General features: G+C 36.9%; 1 protein-coding gene across 7 annotated transcripts in view; it reads right to left on the bottom strand.

Moving 5' to 3' along the window:
* Window positions 1–20,834, bottom strand: part of MACROD2 (mono-ADP ribosylhydrolase 2) — an 845,784-nt gene that overhangs the window by 563,284 nt on the left and 261,666 nt on the right. For all 7 annotated transcript variants that reach the window (XM_085577219.1, XM_077781852.2, XM_021527839.4 and 4 more), the window contains one exon: window positions 20,363–20,479. In XM_085577219.1, coding sequence (XP_085433345.1) covers window positions 20,363–20,479 — 117 coding nt within the window. The remainder of the gene's footprint in view (window positions 1–20,362; window positions 20,480–20,834) is intronic.

The following is a 20,834-nucleotide window of genomic DNA, read 5'->3' as shown; positions in this document are numbered from 1 at the left end:
AAAGCCATTCCCCACTTGTCACATAAGTGCAAATCTTCTAGTGTTAGTGTTAAGTAGTTTCTTTTCCATCAAATAAAAAAAAAGGAAGGAGTAAATAATTTTTTACAAGTGGAGAACACAGTCTGGCCAGGAAGAAGAAACAACTGTTGTATTTACAGAACATTTGAAAAGTCAGCTTATTACAGCAGGCAGCATGTTACATACCTACAAGTTTCATGTCAGAGATTCAATATTAATGTCCTTTTTTATTGGTTCCTTACTTGAACATATCCTAAATTTTGTAGGTACAGTACATTTACTAACAAAGGAAAATTAATCAGATAAATCCCATTATTTTCCTATTACTCAAATAGAACTTATAGTAGAAGATACCTGAGATGACACACTGTATTAGCTACTGTAGAAAATAACTGTCTATTAATGCTCAATTTACTGAGTGGACATTTAAAGTGTTCCAGAACTGCCAATAATAACAACAGAGTGGCAAGCTTTGACAGCAGAAAAGCAAACCAATCGATCTAAAATGGTAGACACAGAAAGCAATCTAGTATTAAAAATAAACTTGAGCAAATCAAATAGATTTGATTTAAAAGGTAAATATGATTCCAACACTGGTTATAATTTACAGGTATAATTCAGATTATATTTGTTATTCAAGGCCCCAGAGACCTTCCAAATTAAAACTGCAGGATTGTCTCACTATAGAAATCATTCTGGTCGAATTAAAAGAGAGGATGAGGATCTAAATTTTTTTGCATTTCCCTTACCACTCAAGTAGATCTGTAAACTGAGAACAAATCTAGGGAAGAGCTATTATGAAGACACAACCTTAGGGAGCAAACCAAAAGGTTTTTCCGAAAGTGTTACTTATGTATTTCTGCATGGAGCAAAAGCCCTGGGTTTCACAAACAGCCAAAGCATGGCTGTTCACCAACAACCAAAACGTGCCCCTTTGTGCTTTTGCAAAATTTCACCTACATAAAGCATACGTTGCTAAACTCGGTGAAGAAAGGACCCCAGCCAGAAGGTTCCACCTTATTCCCAGGATCCTGGGAAATCATGAAGTCCTGAAGCAGCACCAGGACTGATGCATATCTAGCGATTTCTCATAGGATTACGCAAAGAGCGTAAAGAGGAGGAAACACAATTTCATAATCAGTGTCAAAGTTCAGGAACAGATCATAGCAATCACAGCCCCAGGAAAAACCACCCTTCCAGCAGTACCCCTAAGTGGAAGTGACCCCCTTCCCCCAGGCTACCCCTTCACTGCCCAGACCTTGTTCCCTGCCTCGTATCCACACCCTGCCCCAGCAGCATCCTCTGACAGGCTCATGTGTTCCCAGATCATCCAAGGCAGTGACTTGCAGGAGGAACTAGCCCAGACGTGACAGTAACTTGCCTCTGAAGCACAAGGGACAGCTTGTACCTCTCAGAGCTGCCATTTCCTAACATCAAGAAGTAATTAATCTAAGCTGACTTCCATCATGGTGTGAACAGTTTGCCAACAGTTACCACATAATATTATGTTAGAAATTATACATGTTCACTACACTGGAGATGTGCCTAAGGCATTAACTGTAAATGGTATTTTTCAGCAGGGTTGTGTATGTGGGCATGCACGCCAGAGCAAGAAAAGCCCTGACAGTCATGGATTGCACAACGGTTTCCATAAACAGAATTTTTTGTTGAGAGCTTTTCTCACTGCTATACTAAAGTTTTCCGTGTTTGGCCTTGGAAAAAAGAAAAATTATTCTAAATACTTCAGGACTGAAAGAACTGCTCCCATCTCAAATCCATCACCAGGGAGAGAAACAGGAGTCTGATTTCACTGCGCTTGTTCTCATCCCAGATTTACTTCAACACATTTCACCATTTTGTCTTTAATTTTGGATTCCTCCATTCTGAAAATATTCACTGAGGTAAGGTTTATGCAGATGGATAAACATATCTGAGCAGCAGGAAGTCCTGACAGTGCTTGGAATCAGCTGGTACATCTGGGGATGGAGGGCTCATCAAATGAACCTCGCAAAGTGTGAGCATGTTGGGAAAGGCTGGGCATCAGCTTATGCCCTGCCTTTTGTATTTTGAAGCCTAGAAAATCCATAGCAGGCATTGAACTTCACCTTATGTAGATGTGCTAGGGAGAATAGAAGAGCAGCAGCAGCAAAATTCGTAAGTATGCAAAGATCATGGTAATCAGTCTGAAACATTATTATCTAAATTTAGTGCACTGGATGAAATTCATTCATGGAACCGATTCCTGCCCTTCCTATTGCCTAAGCTGTTATTTCCTCAGGTAGTTCATAAATGCTATGATGGCATTTTAAGCAGTGATTTCACACTGAAGCATTTCCAGAAGTCCTGTGAGGTATGAAGATCTATTGGGCTGTTTCAATTTGTTATGTTCAGAAGGTTTTCTCCAGAAAAAGCTCACAACGTACGGGAGAAAAGCCCCAAGCAAAGGAAAGTATCAGTCACATGCACAGAATAAAGTTTCCCCTTTACAATTTGACATTATCTGCTTAGGATGAAATACAATCTATGCTATAATCTGTTTTAAGTATTAGGAAAACAAAAGCCCAAGCACACACATTAAATTGGTATCGAGAGGAAAATCCATATTATACAGGTGACAGGTTTTTCTAACAAAGCATTTAAAAGAGCAAAGTACGGAAAACACCACTGCCTGCCTCCAAATACTTGCAAAAAAGGTTAAGGAATATAATAGGCAAAAGAGGAAGAAATATTAGCACACAACCGCATAAGCTAAGGTGCAAAGCATGTTAATTAGTGTATTATAATGACTTCTGACAGTTTCACATAATGCCTTTTCATCAGCATACTGTTTCAATTACACATTCTCCACTTCCCACATTAAAACCAGCTTCACTATGATTTTTCACCTGCTGCTTCAGTATTAAGTTTAAGCCCCATGTCTTCCAAGAAAATAATTTTATTTTCCTAAAGTTACTCACTGATTCCTTCAAGAAACACAAGGGAAAACATTCTTCTACTTTGTGAAAGCATAAAAGGAAAAGGGAGGGAAATGCTATAATGTAGTCTACCTCATTATCTCCAATACCATGATCCTCCATGCTGCACAAAGCCCTTGGTTAGAAGTAAATCATGCAGCTCAGAGGTGAAGCACACTGGAACAGACACCTCAAATCTGGATTAACTTTCCTCAGATACTGAATAAATGATCACAGAATGGCAGATATGTTGAATTGGAAGAAAGCACTCAGAAGGATCACAGAGTCCTACTCCTGGCCCTGTACAGATTCGTGAGACAGCATTTTTTTCGCCCCCAACATCTATTAAACATGGAACCAAACCTTAGGACAAATGTCTGGAAGTCTGGTCTACTAACAATTAAAAGGTTGTTTGATATTTCATTACTAGTGACCAGATAGGGAAATTTGTACCTCCCAATGTATTTTTATAGACTTGTGCCTTGGAGGAATCACAAATAAGTAAATACAAAATGAATGTTCAGCTAGGTCTAAATTCTTTACAAACTTTAAAATGCTGAATGTATTCATTATTGCCACAGAAATGAGGCACAGGAAGATGGAAAACTGCCTTGCTCCTCTGCTTGCAAAACCAAGTAGGGCACCATGATGCCAAGCTGCATTCTGTGGGCAGAGTGTGAATGGAATAAAGGAGCACAACTCCAAGGCAGATCCCTACAGCCACACACAGGAGCAGGCTCTGACAGCAGATCTGGGCCATGATGAATGGGTCTCCCTCCTACACATGCCTCTGAGCTCGCTCTGGGGAGAGGCAGCCGCTGGAGGATGATCATTGCCTCCAGGAAACAATCTTTCCCATCCCAAACTGCACAGGACACACCCTATATCTCCAGTCGTGGTATGGCTGGAAGAATTTTTTCCATGCACTCATAGATCACTCTGTTTCAACAAGTCTGGTACATTCTTCCTCCATCTACTGCTGAAAGGTGCCAGGAAACCTGTAAAGCAAGTTGGGATTTTTAGCAGTGGCTCTGCTACTCCACTGGTAGCTCAAGAGGTGCCCAGAGCCTGACAGGATTTGGTGCTTTTGGGGCACAGGCAGAGCAGTCACACAGGGTAAACAATCTTGCTCATTTAATGACAGTTTACTGTAGTCACCTTCAATATACCCACGTTTTCAACCACTAATCCACTCATTTTATGAAACAGTCACGTAGTAAGAAAGCTCTTGACACAGAGCCACAAAACAGAAACTCCTCCTTGAAATTTTCATGCAGCAACTCATCACCCAATTATTCCTCTTCCTTTTACATCTCACTGAATTTTAACAAGGAAAATGGCAGGGAGCTAAGAGGCAATGTTTTAGCCTAAATTCTGTATTTGGTCAAAGTTCTAAATTCCTCTTCTCCTCTGCTCTCTGTCTCCCATAACATAACTCTTTAAGCCCTTAATTCAAGTTTGTACAGCCAGGGTGACACTCCCAGGCAATGCAAATGCATACTTGGAGCATCTTCCATCAAGCAATGCACCCCATAAAGTAGCTGCAGCTGTTTCTTAAGGCATTTGGATGCTTGCAGCAATCATAGACTGTCAGAATGAATTTTCAACCCCAGGCACACTTTAAGCAAGAGTCTTCAGGCTCCCCAGTACCTTTTTGCTTTTTTATCTAAAGAATTATTTAACGTCCAGACTTCCCCACATGCCCAGTACCCATGCACTCATTCTGCAATCTCTCTGCAAAGGTTTCTAGTAAGATCTTAAATCAGCACTGGAGTGCTTAGAATTAGTATGTATTAACAGATTTAGGTAATGAAATTTTAAGCTACTGAAGCTTATTATTTTCATCCTCAAAATCTATTCATGTAAGTGCAGTCACCTTTTAATTCAGAGCAGAAGATTTGAGATTTAAATGTAGGTTCACTTGAAGTGAATTTAGCACACAAAAAGTGACAGGAATTGGAATACAGCTCTTTTGTGAACTGAAGAAAAAGAAATGAAAGAATAGAAGCAGCAAACAAATTACAAGACCTGTCAACCTTGCTAGATACTATGTTGAGAGCAGTAGGGATGAATGGGGACTTCCCACTTCTATGCCTATCACAAACAAATGAAAATATATGCATGGTTTTGAATAAGGTATTTAGGAAGTGACAGATAAGTCTTAGGAAGGCACATTTGCTTTCCCTGCTGAGAAAATAACATATCTCAATAACACCACTTCCTTTCAAATTCCTCGGGACAACAAATCACAGAGGGCAATTTTAATTTATTTTGACTGTTTACTCTGTGTTGACAATTTGAATTGGTAGCTTCTGATATTCTCCTTCAGGAAGCAGTTTGAAACATGACAGCTCAGGCTGCAAAGAATTAATACCTTCAAAATTATACGTCTCTTAACCAACTGTCTTTTTTCCCAGCTATTCCAGCCTTCATTTCAGCATTCCAGTTTGCATTTCTTTTGTTCAAAAGGACATCCCAGAATGTTATTCTTTCCATTGTTTTGGAATTGCACACACACATTAAACATGCCTGGGAAAGCCCAGAAAAAATAATAAGAAAAAAATAGTAAAATTATTTGACTGTCAAGAAATTCCTGTCCTCCAGAAAGAACTATGCTCATTTATGTATTTTAGAAATTCCTTGTTTTTAGATTTCCGTTGTTTGAAGAGCGTGACCATATGCTATATGAACATACATATTCAGTGCTATCCACAATATGGAAACAGATTTACACAGACAGCACATTTAACTCTACAGCAGCCATTTTAACAGAAGGGGCACAAGCCAAGGTAAGAAAATCAATCTCTGATGCATAAATATGGATTGTGACACAGCCACAACCTAACCAACTGATGTTAAATGTCACAAGAAAATTTGCAAACTACATTAACTCCCCAAAAGGCTTTACAAGCAAACATTCTTCACCACCACTTTGTTCAGGTTGCTGAAATGACAACTTCAACAGAGGGCAAACTGAACTTTCTCTTATAGAAAGTCTCAAACAACAAGTACCATTCTGCCTCTCAAGCAAGAAACTAATTTTTTTTTAATTGTTCCATTCCTTTCTCTAAGTAGAAAAAGTACACCCTGCTATTAGCTTGCCATTGTCAAGTAATCCGAAACGTATAGGGATGTAAAATTAAAGCTCTCACAAAACTGATGTAAGCTTCAAAAATTATTCCACATCAATTGAGGATTCCTGCTTCACTAAGTTTTATTGTTCTCCAGTCTAGTTAATCTTCTGATACGTAATGGTTATTGTTCCATGTATTCTGAAGGCTTATACTTAAGCAGGAATGTGGGAATGGTTGTGTAGGTAACTCCAAAATCAATCCCATTAGAGTAAAAATAAAAATTGATGCCAAAACTCCCCTCGTACAAAGATAAAATGTAAATGCTCTACAGAAAGTGAAAACAGCTCCTCAGGGAATTGTTAGGAACTGGGCAAAAGAGCAACGCAACCGTTTTGTTAGTCAAGTAGGAACTTGAAGGAAGAGAACTGGGAGTGCTCGTGAGAACAGCACAGCTCTGCCAGCACGGGCAGCACCAGAGACACCACTGACCTTGCATGCGCATGGAACAGCAATAAAGTAAAAGGAAATAGATAAAAATCTGTGCGTATAAAGTATATGCCATTTTTATTCCTTAAAGGATTTAATAAATTCCACAAGTCTCCAGGAACATAAAGATAAGCTAGCTGCTCATGAAGGGCAAAGCGCTATCAGTTTTCAAACCAACTCCACGGAGTTTAGGAAGGACTTCAGGGAGAAATGGCATTTAATAACATCTCTCACTGCTCCTAAAACACAGAGCTGCTTCCTAAATGGGAGCCATAATTTAACTTTCTTTCCTGCAGAGCACTGTCCTCAAGAAAACATTTCAAAATGAAGGAAGAAAACCAATTTACTTGTCTCTTTCTCAGCTTGTTTGTTAGGACTGATTTCTTCATACATTCCAATTACATTCTGAATGAATTAAGTATGACTGATACTCAGGAAAAAAAAACAGTTTATATTAATGATCTGCCTTAATTTCTTCTATTTTCAAAACTTTTAATATAAGAAAATATGAAAATGTTAAGGGTGTTCAGCTGGAAGAGGAAATTAGAAGGATAAATATATCACAGCCTCTTTAATCCAAACATTTTCTTTAAAATAATTTCCACTTTCAAGCTTCATTTACAGTCTCATTTGCACAGAGTTGCCAATCCTGATTAGCCCGAATGAACTCCCTACACATGAAGGTGAAATCTCCCAGACAGTGATACAGCAGGAAATTAGAACACCTGCAGACATCCAGTGTGCTACAATAGACTTCCTTTTTACTTGGAATTACCCTCAAATTAATACCTTCAAACATGAATGTAGAAAACAAGGGATCTCACAATCCATGGTTCAACAGAAACTTCACATTTTAAAGCTAAAGAAATGCATTCTGTTTGAGACTAAAAGCTAGGATACAAAGAAGCTTCTCTAGCTTTCAAAAACAGTGATCCTTTAAAAAGGGAGAAAAGCATGATTTCTACCACAGTTTCAAAACACTTTTATAATAGGAACTAGTTGTGAGTGATGTTACAGTAGGCAAGATACAAAAATATTTGCTCAGCCCACCAGTGGAAACATAATTCTCCATGAAGACCCAAAACACAACCCTCTAGAAAGCCACAATTTCTTTAAAAAAACCCAAATAACTGATAGTTTTAAAGATATTATGTCTGATTGCAAATGAACACTCAAGTCATGAAAGTAAGAAATAAAGAAGGTAAGAAAGTAATAAAAAACAATTTTCACACTCAGCAAATCATCACATGCCATCTATTCCAGTTGATTATGGCATTTATTTGGTCAAGTATTCACAAGTTAAAACTCCAAGTGTTTAATCATAGTCTGGCCTGTTATAAAGCATTATGTCTTAAGACTTTATTTGATCAGAAGGCAAGCTTAGACTAGTTCTTGCAACTTTGAGAAATTACAGTCAACCATTTCTCAATATCTGATAGGCAGGAAGAAGAAGAAATGAATTTTAAAATGGGTATGGTTTGATAATTGATACACAAGCCATGTTTCAAGAGCTGTGATTGGCAAAAGTGAAGGGGGATTCCCTGAATGTATGGAAGACAGTATGGCACATAGCACACCTCATGTCAGAAAAAAAGAAATGTCCATTATCTTTTTAATGCATATATTAAAACAAGGTAACGGATGAAGAATATAATACCCATGAAAATACATAACAATTAATGCTGAGAAATCACCACTTGAAGTGACTGCACAAGAAAATGCTGGGAAAAGGAAGAAAAGCTTCAAGTAGAAAACTGCTGAGGTAGGAGAAGAATTATATACTTGCAGGAGCAGCACATAAAGAAGAAACTGTAGTTAAATGTACACTGTTAACTGTATGCCTGCCATTTTACCAGTTTGGATGCTAAAGGTGCAACATACACTGAATGCTGGGGTTGCAGCCAAATCACAGCTCCTGATGTTGAGCATGAAGATACTGTAAGCCAGCAGAGGTGCTCTTCTGATTTAGAACACTGGCAGGTAAATACATTGTTATCCAAACATCAACAGCACATCCTCGTTACAATGCCTCCAATAAAACACATAATAATTCAAATGAGTATTGTCACTGGTTTGTATTAAGGAGGGCCTGAAGGTAACAGCTAAAAACAAAGCCCTCTTTTAAAGAAAAACATTGAATTCCTCTACCGTAGGCTGGGACATATTTTTGACTGCTTAGATAATATGGAAAAGTGAGGAAAATATGGGAGGGGAACAAACACGAGGCTAAAAAGCACTACTTTAGAAGCATTTATTTCAGGGCTCAGTGCAGCCAGCCCTGCCTAAAGCTCTCCCAGGTTTGAAGACACTGAATTCACTCCCTAAAAAACTACACAGATTAGGAAACCATTCATTCACCCTGCAGGGGTACATCAAAATCTCAGACTTCTGAAAAAACACAAGACAGGGACTTACCACACCTGCATCTAATATCAATCACCATTTAATAAAATAGGATTCTTAGAAAGAAGTGGATTAGATAATGGGTTACAGAGAAATTGATTATGCAGTTCTGATTCAAATCCAACACGAAATAGGAGTGACAGAAAACTATTACCAAATTATGCCAGCTCAATGGATTACTCATCTGTTCTAATACCCTCAGTTTGTCCTCAGTAGGTATCACTTCAATACAAAAGTCCCTTCCACAGTTGGAATTAATTCAAAGAATACCTTTAGAGTACAGAATATTCCAAAAACTGAATGTTTCTTTCTTACTAAAAAACAGTCAGCTTAATCAGATTTGGAAAACCTTCTCCTTCCCATGGCTGTCATGCCAGTCCATGTGTCTGTCTAGTGTAGCTTACATACATGGAGGGGGATTGCTTAATTTTAAACAAGCACTTAAATTCTTCATCCCTGCTGGCATGAGGGTGACTCTGAGCTGTTTGGGAGGAACCTGGAACAAGCTCTGAAGCTGCAGTTTCTTCATATGCTACAGCCAAACACAACACACCAAGCAGCATCACAAGATGTGAAAAGGGCTGGAGCCCTCCGCTCTTTTGTGTACAAGGTGAAGGTTTGTTCCACCTTAGAGGATTTCCTTTCAGAAATGCTGTGTCTGCCTTACAGGGGATTTACTCATTTGTGTTTACTCATTTCTGATTCATGGTGATTGGGCCTCTAAAATATTGCTACTAAAAAGAAAAAAAAAAAAAAAAAAAAGACAAAAGAAGTCTTTTCTCATTTTTAGCCTCACCCTCTGTCTATGATCACAAGGGATTCTCTGACCCATGAACTAACTGCTCTTTTTGACACAACCAGATGGTAGGAAAGCTAAATAAAGCATTGTCTCAAATCAACAACAAAGAGATGTAACAAAAAATAAGAAAGGAAATCTTACTGTGGTTTTACAGAACTTGAAGTATTGCAAATTACATTAACTAGACAAAAAGTATCTGAGGAACGTAGAGAGAACCCCAGATATTCCACCAGAAAAATTAAAGTTCCACACAGTAAGAGGACTCATGGATGTGTAGGTGCAAAAGGACATCCATGTATCTGAAAGACTCAGGAACCTCTACTGGGGACCTTCTGCCTCTTCTCTGATGCTTTTGAATTCCCTGTGGTGGGAAACCTGTATAATACAAGTTTTCTTTACTTCTAACCTAATTATTCCCAAGCTAAAATAGTGGTATCCTAAAGCAGGACATGTAATAAATATTCTTTAGCAATAAATCACACCAAGAGGGGAGGTTTTATATCCTGCAAAAAAACAAGCACATAGCAGGGATCTGGCAGGTCTGGAGCCTTATATCCTTCCTTTGACTAGGACCAAACATTCAAAGGCAAAACTCACTCTCAGAAATTGTCTTTCTTTGCCAAGTGTAAGATTGTGATTTACAGTGACTTTTTTTGCATATTTGTTTTGTTCAATTCTTTAAAGTGAAAGAAATCCAACAATATCCATGGCTTCCCAGTTAATTTTGCATTAACTTCACTTTCAGCTTCTAATGAATAGGGCTGTATTGCAACAAACTAATTTTAAATGAAGTCTTCCCTGGGACTATTTCTGCTTCATTTTGTGGGGAAAAAAAAAAAAAAAAGTTGTTTTAAACAAGATTACACCTCTGACAGGATTACACCTGACATAAATGCAGTCTTTTACTTGAGTGAATTGTGATTTTTAAAACCGTGGGCTTTCAGATAATCTATTTTTACATTACATTTACAAACTGCAGGCTTTTAATAATGTATTACATAACATTATTTTGTGTCCATGACACCTCCCAGAGTCTCAAGGGTTTTTCTCCCTCTCTGTGTTACATCTAAACATATGTGGAGCTTCTCAATTCTGTTGGAGAATTAAAATTGAATAACACAACTGTTAAAACAAAAATTCTTCAATAGAAACTGTTGTGTTCATGGGTCCTTCAAACAGTTTATAGTCTTGTTTTGGTGACCTGCTGTTTACAGTCCATGAAGACTAGGAGATATTTAAACAATATTCTTATTGTATTCTTAGTTTCTTGAAACCAACCCACGTGTTTTAATTCTAATGAAAACATTGTATAAAATTATACTGAAAGTGTAGTGAGAAAGTTACCAGGAAAAAAAAAAAAAGTGATTCAGACAGACATAGCTATAATCAGATATCAAAGGGGTTATTTTTAGTGATGCAAAGCATTTTACATTTATGTATTTATGTGTTTATTTATTTATGAGCCTTGGAAAGCTACCAGCTATTTTTATTGTAAAAAGAGTGCAGTAATGTTCCAACACATTGTCATGTTGAAATATGAAGATTGTCAGATATTTCTCTGTCCATCTCTCTGACATATCACTAGGAAATATGAGAATTCAGACCCCTGTGTTAAAGGAAATTCAGTATAACTCAGTTTCCCGAGGAGCCAGAAGAGAGATGCATATAATGACAAATAGCTAAGCAAGAGTATGTAAGAAGATGTAATTCAAAGTTGGTGACAGTTGTTTAATTAATAATTTCTTCTAGCTTCTTACTGTATAAATTATATTATACAAATTATACTCACCAACAAACCAACACATGGGCAGAAACAGGCATAAAAATTTTATGTTGGGAGTATTAGATCTTTCATGAATACAGTTTCCTCTTAAACCTAGTCCTAGAACTATTATCAATCTCTTGGAGTACTGATGAGTCTTTTAAGCCACAGTTTGGGTTTTCTGTTAACATTTAAATACATCCAGAAAAGTCTAAATCCCAGATCAGAGTGACTGCTGTGCCCTGCAGATGATGGATTCCAAAGCTCCCCTGTATTCCCAGCAGTGAAACTTCAGTTCAGGTCCAGCAAGCTGAGAACCCTGTGCTGCAATCATTAAAAACATCTCCAAGTAGTCTGTAAATGGCCAAAAATGAACCACATCCAGAATCTACTTTTTCTTACCAGCTTATAATCTAAGATATTGCCATCTACTCAGAGGAGAATAAATGGTACAACACTTGCAGTCATACAATGGTGTAAATAATCTGTAATCCCAACTAGTTTGCACAAAGCTACAGATATACAGTAAAATAAATGTGTCCCTTCCAGCCCTTGCTTTGGCTTTTTTTTTATGTTTGAAAAAGGTAAAAAAATCACTGGTGGCAACTCAAGAATCTATAAACATCATCAAAAGCTCATAAATACAAAAAAAGTAAGAAATTAATCTGAGAATTTTAAGAAATTTTTTAAAAAATCCCTAGTGTATGGTCTTCAACTTGCATGACAAATCAAACAAAACTTTAAGAAAAAAAATCTGTGTAAAGGCAGTATTAAGAAAAGGGGGATGCTATCAGAAACTAAAATAAAGGGGGAACACATTTCTAGTGCTGAGCAGCAACAACAACAAAAATCCCTGTCAATTTGATCCCCATACTTGAAAGCAAAACATCCTCGATTATGATCTCTTTTCACCAGTAGTGAAACAGCATCTTCAATATATAAAATAATACCACTTTTACATCTTACTACTATCTGATTAATCAGCATTTAGATTCCTTCCTACAGCAATTAAAACATTGTTTATACCCTATATCTCACATTTGCTGTTTTCTTCTTAAAGAGAAATGTTTCAAATGCTTAGCCTAAGTTTACACACAAAAAAAAAAAATCCCAACTACATATCAAAACACTGTTACATGGAACAGCCTCAAAATTCCTCTGCTGAGTGAAACGAAGATCTTTAAAAAACCATTTTACATAACCTTCTCATCCTATCTACTTATGCCTGGTCTAAAGCAATTACATTACAGATAAAGAACTCACAAAACAGTTCTGCTGTTCTGTATTATTCCTTCAAAACATAATCAGAAAAAAATCCAACACAAAATTAGCAACTTTAAAAACCTCAACTGCAATGTTTCTAACTGAAGGAGAACTCCAAAAGAATCACAGCACCTTTCAGCTTCATATTATTCTTTCTGCTTTATTTCAAAATAGTAGAAACAAGATCTTTATTTATTACTTATGATCTGATTACTTCCATTTGCAAATAATTCGTCTTATTTTTGGCTGCATAATGTGCAGTTTCAGCACAAAAAGGAATCCTATTTTTTACTTTCAAGAAAGAAAATTAGGCTGTACTGTTTTTAAAACATTACAGCTACAATCATATAATCATTATTAATCTGAAGAAATGATATGAAGGTAATGACCTCTGAGGGGCTCCAATTCTAAACCTTTTTGGTACTCCAGGGAAATAGAGGAACAGCAGTTACTGTTCTGATTCAAGCCCCAAGCCTGTGCCAACACACTTTATAAGCTAAATCTGGGTTTGGGAGACAGGCTGCATATTTTTCAGAAACTAAACCAGCATAAATCACAAAGTGCCAACACACTATGAGGTTAATGTTGTGTTTTACTACAGTAAGCAATTTCTATCACCATTTAAAATGAGACAAGCAAAATTCAGGCAGACAAAATCTCATGCATCAAAGATTAATTTTCAAGTACTGAGCATTGGCTTTGGCTACTGAGGGAACATATTAGAGTGGGAGCAGCAACCACTGCACTTAAAGGAGTATAAATATCTCCATTCTAACCCTTCTCCTTGTCAGCTAACAGTGGTGATGGGGGTTTTGTTTATTTTTGATGCATTAGACTTTTCCATCTTTTTATTATTATTTGAGTAAAAAGGACCAACTATATCCAAGTATGAAGGAAATAAAATATATTAGCCTTAAGGGGCACAACGCCCTTCTCCAGTGCCAACATACCTGAGGAATGACTCTACACAGCCAGTGTGGAGAGGCATATTCCAGCAAATTATTTTGCACCTAATTAGGAGACATTTTAAATAGTACTTTGCACATAAATTAAGCACTAGGAAAGTGTTCACACCTTGTAACTCACTCTCTCTGTTCCATCAAGGGGGTTTCCAGACAGTGCTCGATGCTCATGCCAAGCAACTGTGATAAAGAGTGCAGGCTGCTGTCCCCAACACACCACCCTGCAAACTCAGTTCTGTGACTGCTTTCAGTAACACTGAAAATCAGACCTTTGCAGAAAATGCAGCTGCCCAGAATTGCAGAAGTAAAGCCAGGGAGGGAAATTCATGCCATCAGGTTTCTGCCGCCTGCTATTACAACATATTAACACACGTTGTATTTTTGCCAATGGTGGACCCAATTACTGAGCAAATGGCTCAGAGCTCCTCTAAAATTTCTCAGTGCCCACTTCTGTCCTGGAGTTCAGTATTCAGTGACCAGACTGTAACAAGCAATGCCCAGAAGAGGAGGATTGAGATTTGGCAGTGAGGACCGATGATAAAACATTTCCTTTAGCCACAGAACGTACATTTGTAACCAAACAATTAGATGTGAAACGACAGCTTCCAGCAGAGCAGGCCATGAGTCAACCACAGCACGACACTGCAGAGAACACTGACAAACACACGCTTGGGTCCATTCACAAATTAAATTTTAAAGAATCTATCTATTAAAAAAAATGTCTATGAGCTAGGCTCAAATCTAAGGAGAAAGAACATATACTCTTGTGATGGGGGATTCTTGCTGATTCATAACCTCTGGTAGCTATAGCACTTGTCCCTTTTCTTCCCAAACTGATGACAGACCCTGTACAGACTTGGAAGAGAAAGAGATGTTTGAACTTGTTTAGCTGAAGTTAATAAATGCATTCCCCATCATCCCCAGGAGTCCTAACTTCTCCCTTTTCGTAGGTGTGTGAGGGGGTATGTAAGGAGGAGACAAGCCATGCAGCCTTACTATAAACCCTCTCTCTTTAAAATCTAAGGAGTTTTTAGGACCAAACAAGTAACCATTAATACTTCCCTTCCAACATATTCACAGTATAAACATGTATGTGTATGCTCATGGTGAATACAACAGGTCATTAAGATGACTGGAGCCAAATTAGATCAAATTAAAACACAATAAAGGCATGATTTCACTTACTTTCAAAATGGTCTTAAAATACATAATATGATCTTATTAAAAAACTTTTTGTAACCCAGAAACCACTCAGAAGAAAAACACATAAATATGTGGTAAGTGGTTTTGTTAACTATAAAGAAAACCTTTCCCAAAGGAATCTGAAAAAGAAAAATATCTCTCAAGAAAAAGGGGTCTCAGACCTTTTATTAGTATTAACTTGCTTTGCTTAATTTTCAAATTGGTTTTTAATGTATCTGCAATGATAATGTTTTGAAGGGATGGGAAAGAGCTGCTGCAGCTCGGTGCTGCTTCAGGAAATCCCTGTGTTTTTCCAGCTATATATTGCCTTCTCAGGAGGTGTCATGCAGTTTGGGCACATGGCTAAAAATAATGTGAGGCTACTCAAGTAAGATAAAGAGTAAAAATACATCCCTGCTGGAAAACTATCATAACTTTTATGCTATTATGTGTATATATATACACATATATAATATATATATATATATATATGTCTTTTATATGCTATTAATGATTGTGGCACCTTAAGCTGTACCTTTTTAACTGAAATTTCATCAAAATTCAGTCCATTATGAATCAGTTGTGGGAGAAGATCAAGAATCTTGACCAACTGAGAGTTAGGCCAAGATTCTTGACCTAAAAATCAAGTCAGTCTTCTCTAAGCAATCCTCTCTTGTCCACATATTGTTCACATTTACACCTCCCTATCTAATTTCCAGACATATTTTTCAATTCCCAGACTTACCTTTTACCAGAATAAATAGGGAGGTAGCAAACTGAACAACCATCAGAATCATGCAGAAGAGAGCAACTCTTCAAGCCTCACATATCAGAAATTTAGAATAATTTGAAACAAAAATCTATTGTTTTATAAACAAGGTAATCAAAATATATAAACAAATTTCTTTGTGGAATACTGGAAATCTGAAAAATATCCTTGAACATTATGCCCCATGCTTCCAACTGGTCAGTTTTGTAGTGCAGTACAGTTTTGGAGTTCCATTTCTGCATAAATCAACCTTTTAATTACAGCTCTGCGACTGATCTCCGAGAAAATTAGGAGATCTAAAAATCAGTACCATTACAGCCTTACTTTAAAATAATACTCTGCAAATATTCATCTTTTAAAGACTGGAAATTATGTCTACATAACAGAAGCACACTTTTTAATCTCTACTTTTTAATCTCCACTTTTTAATCTGATTAAACAAATTTAAAAGATGATTCCTCCTACTGCGTTTAATACTAGCACTTCTCCTAACTACTTATTTCACAGCAGGAACTGTCTCTGAGAGCACATTCACATTATTACTCCAGGCTGATCTTAGACCAGAAGACTTGCTATATATGCTATTTACTCAGAGACTGTGCTTAAAGTACTAAAAATGTCAAGCAAACAGAAATAATTTTTCTAAATATTATAGATTTATTATGAACATAAACCATTGTATTAGAAACTGCTTAGCAAGGTGTCTCCACCAGAAGTCCACCTTTCAGATTTACTGATGGTTGGTTCTATCCCATATTAGAGGCTGTAAGATTTTATTTTCCTAGATTTAGGAGGTTTACTATCAGACATTTTTCAAAAAAAGAAAGGAATTGTTACTAGATTTGATAGTAATAGAAAAAAGTTTGTTTGGGAGTCCTTTCCTGCCTAGGTCAGGGTACCACATGCCTGTGTATCTTTGGTTTTCAATTGTTTTTAGGCCTGTTAAATACCAGGAGGAATGGGACTCTATTTTCTAATGTGTCCTGACAGGGTCTTTTTTTATAGTGAACCTCTGCAAGTAGATAACAATCCACAAAGCTGTTATGGACCCCTCGTTCCAGCCATAAACACAATTTACATCCAGACCATTTTCTGCCAGTAGAGCCAACTGAGACTATTAATCAAATGAGAAAGAAAACAAGCATTAGCAGAGCTTTAAACAGATACTGTTCATCTGTTATTTAAAGCATGTCAGTATCAGAGTACTGCTCAATGTTTGAAGATCAGCTGTACAATATTTAGAATGAACTGTTCTTTAAAAGGAACAACAATATGAAGTACAGAAGTTAAATAACTGATGATCAGTCTGGGACAGCGTTAAAGGAAACTATCTCAGAGCAAAAGGCACTGCCTTTTTCAGCCCTCCAGAGCACTATGGAAACTTGGGTGTCTACATAGGTGTTTGCTGAAAAACAACAATAGATGACATCAACCAAATTATGTATTCAGCAAATAACTTGGTTGGCATTTGGGGGGGCTTTGTGTAGGCTTTTGCAGCACAGGAGGCAGATGGTGATTACACTGATTTCTGTAAAACTGTACTGAATGTTACGTTAACTGGTAATTAGAAAACTCAGTTTGACTTCCTTTCTATTTTCAAACAGAATATGTTTTGGCATAACAAAGTGTATGTCTTGAAAAGTTTATAAAGAAACATCTCCAGGCCACAGACATATTAATCTTGGTCTGTTCACATTATTACAATAAAGCGCTGAAGAAAATTATGAACAATTGTATGTATTCTCTCTCTGAACATTTGCTGTTACTTGTGTTCTTCACAAACTGATTTCTGACTCAGATACACCAAGAACAAATCACATAAAGCCAGCCTATATACTAAATCTTTGCACTTTTCAGTCAGATATTATTTTTCAATTTTTCCACTATGAAGTTATTTGTCAGACCTGTTTTTGTTTTATCTAAGTAAATATAGCAAAGTACTCAATAAAAATACAATAGATCATAAAGGAGATGGCCAGAGTGGTTTTTATTTACCAACTACTACCTTCCTAACAAAGCATACCTTCCCTTCAGTACCAAACTTAATCTCAGCTTCCTCCAAGTCATTGATAAAACAAAGCAATATGCTGCATGATTTTTGAATACTAAACCTTTTTTAATATGAAGTTCTTGCTGAAGCCCAAGTCCTGCATCAGACAGCACACACAGGCTGCTGTGTCCCAGAGCAGCTTTGCTGAATTCAGCAAACTGTTTCCAAGCAAAGCTTTTCAGGATCAAGAACTTGAAATGGGAAAACCCCAGGGGTAGGAAACAGAATTGTAACATTTTAGAATTCTGTTAAATAACAAAAACACAACAAACACCCAAACACGACAATTCATCATGCTAAGAAATGCATTTTACATTTACTATGATTGTTTGTCCAACTACAGTCAACAGTAGACAACAGAATAAATAATTCACTACTCAAAAAACTGTTAACTGATTATTGTGATTGTTTCCCTACCCACAAACAGATCAATAAAAAGCAAACTGCTTGTGAAAGTTGGAAGTTAACAGTCAACCATAACCTTCAGCAAATTGCTGGCACACCACCTTGCCTCACAGCAGATCTGGATGGGAAAGTCTGGACCTCCTTTCAGAGCACTGCTTCCTCAGGAAAGTCAAATGCAAAATAGTTCCCACAGTTAAACTGTCATACTATTAAGACAAAGTGACAGAGAGTGACACAAGATATCCAGTAGCTTTATAGCTCTCTAAAATATGAAACCAGTCTTGACTGTTGGATCACTTTCACGTGAATGGTTTAAAAGGTACAATAATTTAATGAGCCTACAAACTAAAGCTTATAAAGGCAAAAGTAAAAAAAAACAATTGTTAGTGAGAACACAAATATATTTTCAGGGAAAAAAAATTAAGTAATCAAGAGTTTAAAATTCTCAGCCTCTGCATGAAAATTGAATGTTTCCCTCCCTGTGTCTGTTGATGTTAAAGGTATCCTGTCCCCTCCTCATGTTGATGCATGATCAAATACAAATAGACGTGGCTTTAATGCAGTTTCAACTTCTAAGAATACTGATTAAGAATATTGGTTTTTCCCTATGCCTGGTTACAGGTTTTATTTCCAGCTTCAAGTGATAATGAGTTTCCTAATTGTTTTGTTTATTATGCTTACACAAAGAACTAAGATTTTCCTATAGCCTTCAAATAGGATCTCATTTTTCAAACCTAACTTAAGCAGCCCCTTGAACTGCTGCAAGATTTAAAGGGAGGTCACACCTCAGGCATGACCTTTCCTCTTTCCAACACACATCAGTTGCCTTGATACTTTGGATTTAATTTCTGTCACTAAAATACATGAGAGGAATTTTCACCTACTGATGAGCAGCTTTTCAGTCCCTCCAGAGATACTTTTTGGTTAAACAGGGAGAACATCAAACATCCCCAGAAGAGTAAATTACAATGTGTCATCCAACAATCCCTTTTATGGGGATCCGGTGATGCTTTGAGCCATGTACAAACCCAAGCTAACCACCACACTGAACCTTCCTCAACAATTTCCCTGACCTCTAGTCAAATTAGCCTTTCATAAATGACCATTATCATGTGGCAAAACAACGTATAAAACACAGAAAAGTTTTCCCACAAATAGAAATTACCACTGCCAAGGAAATAACTGGAAGTTCTCATGACCACCATCATAAAAAGAGTAAAAAAATGACTGGGAAAACAATTTTCATACCTATCTAAGACATTAAGGACTACAGGAGCCTAGAGAAATACCTGCTACTGCAGCCAGCATTTGATTTTACATGAGAGTTAAGAGAGTTCTAGATATTGTTTTATGAGCCATGTTCCTGCTGCAGCCTGCATATCTCAAAGAAATACAAGTTTCCCATATCTGACTTTAAAAAAATAATAATTTAAAAAAAAAAGCTAGTTGAAATCTAGTTATATGAAGTCTGCAATGCTTTTCAGTATTTGTATCTTCATGTCTTAATATACTATTCTATAAGATCCTAATTTGCAAATATTTCTACTTTATATTTTCATATAATGGACTGGCTGACCAATGTGCAGTTAGTGGTCTGTAAGACAAGCTCAACATCTACACAACACAGTCAAATAACCATCTTCCTACTTGAAATAGGAGGAAAATTTTTGACAATTCCACCTTCAAAGTGCAAAAACATTCCAGCACTCAGCTGCACTCTGGCGAAAGCTAAAGTGTGACAGATGCCTTCACAGTAATTGCCAATCAGACACTACACAGCAGCTGAAAACACAATACATCACTTTGATCTCCTGGGCCCTCAAAGTATTCACAATCAAAGAATCTGCATGAAAAATATCAAATATGCAACATTTCAAAAAACTGTCTCCACGGAACTTAAATATGATAATGTATATTTTGTTCATATTTCATAAAGCATTTCCAATCCTTTATTATGCATATGACAGGATAGGTTTTAGCTTGCAAAAAATAAACATGAAAGATGCTTTATATTTTAGAGACATGTAAGTTTTCATCGCAGAACATAGGTGAAATAATCATTTAGAAAAGCCTGAATTGCTTTGAGGGGAAGACATTATTACAGAACATGCTTAATTAAGTCCCGCTGCTAATTCCGTAAAATGAATACCCTGTTGAATTAGACTGCAGGGAAATGAACCATGCACACCAGCAGCACATGCTGGAAACAAGAATGCTGAGAAAGGCTTGACTCACATTTTGCAGGTAGGTCGTATCCGCAGGTAATTTTGGCCTGTCCAGTCTCACAGCCACTCAGGTTGCGACACTCGGCAACTAAGCAGGGCCCAGCAGCTCGGTGTATGCAGCCATCCACTACAAAACAAGCCCAGAACATGGAATTTATTAAAAACCACTTTTTATGTTGTCTTCACTCACAGTAATAAACTTTTACTGCCCATTTTTACATCCATAGCCCAGACCAACTGATCTTGTAAGTTGATATCTAAATATACGCATGTTTTTCTTTTGATAGAATTAGTCAATGAGTATCATAAAAGCGTATTTTTTAACCAACTTCTGTGAATTTAAAAGCAAACATCCAGAAAATGTAAAGTAGAATAAAAGTTTTAGTATTAGAAAAGGATCTTACTGAAGGCTCTAAGAAATTGTCATGACAAATTATGAAAATAATTTGATCCCCATCTACATGCCAAACCCTCTTTTACAA

This window comes from Lonchura striata, chromosome 3 (genome assembly GCF_050655825.1).
Source record: "Lonchura striata isolate lonStrDom1 chromosome 3, ASM5065582v1, whole genome shotgun sequence".
Lineage (NCBI taxonomy): Eukaryota > Metazoa > Chordata > Aves > Passeriformes > Estrildidae > Lonchura > Lonchura striata.
This window is presented reverse-complemented; position numbering and strand designations above follow the sequence as displayed.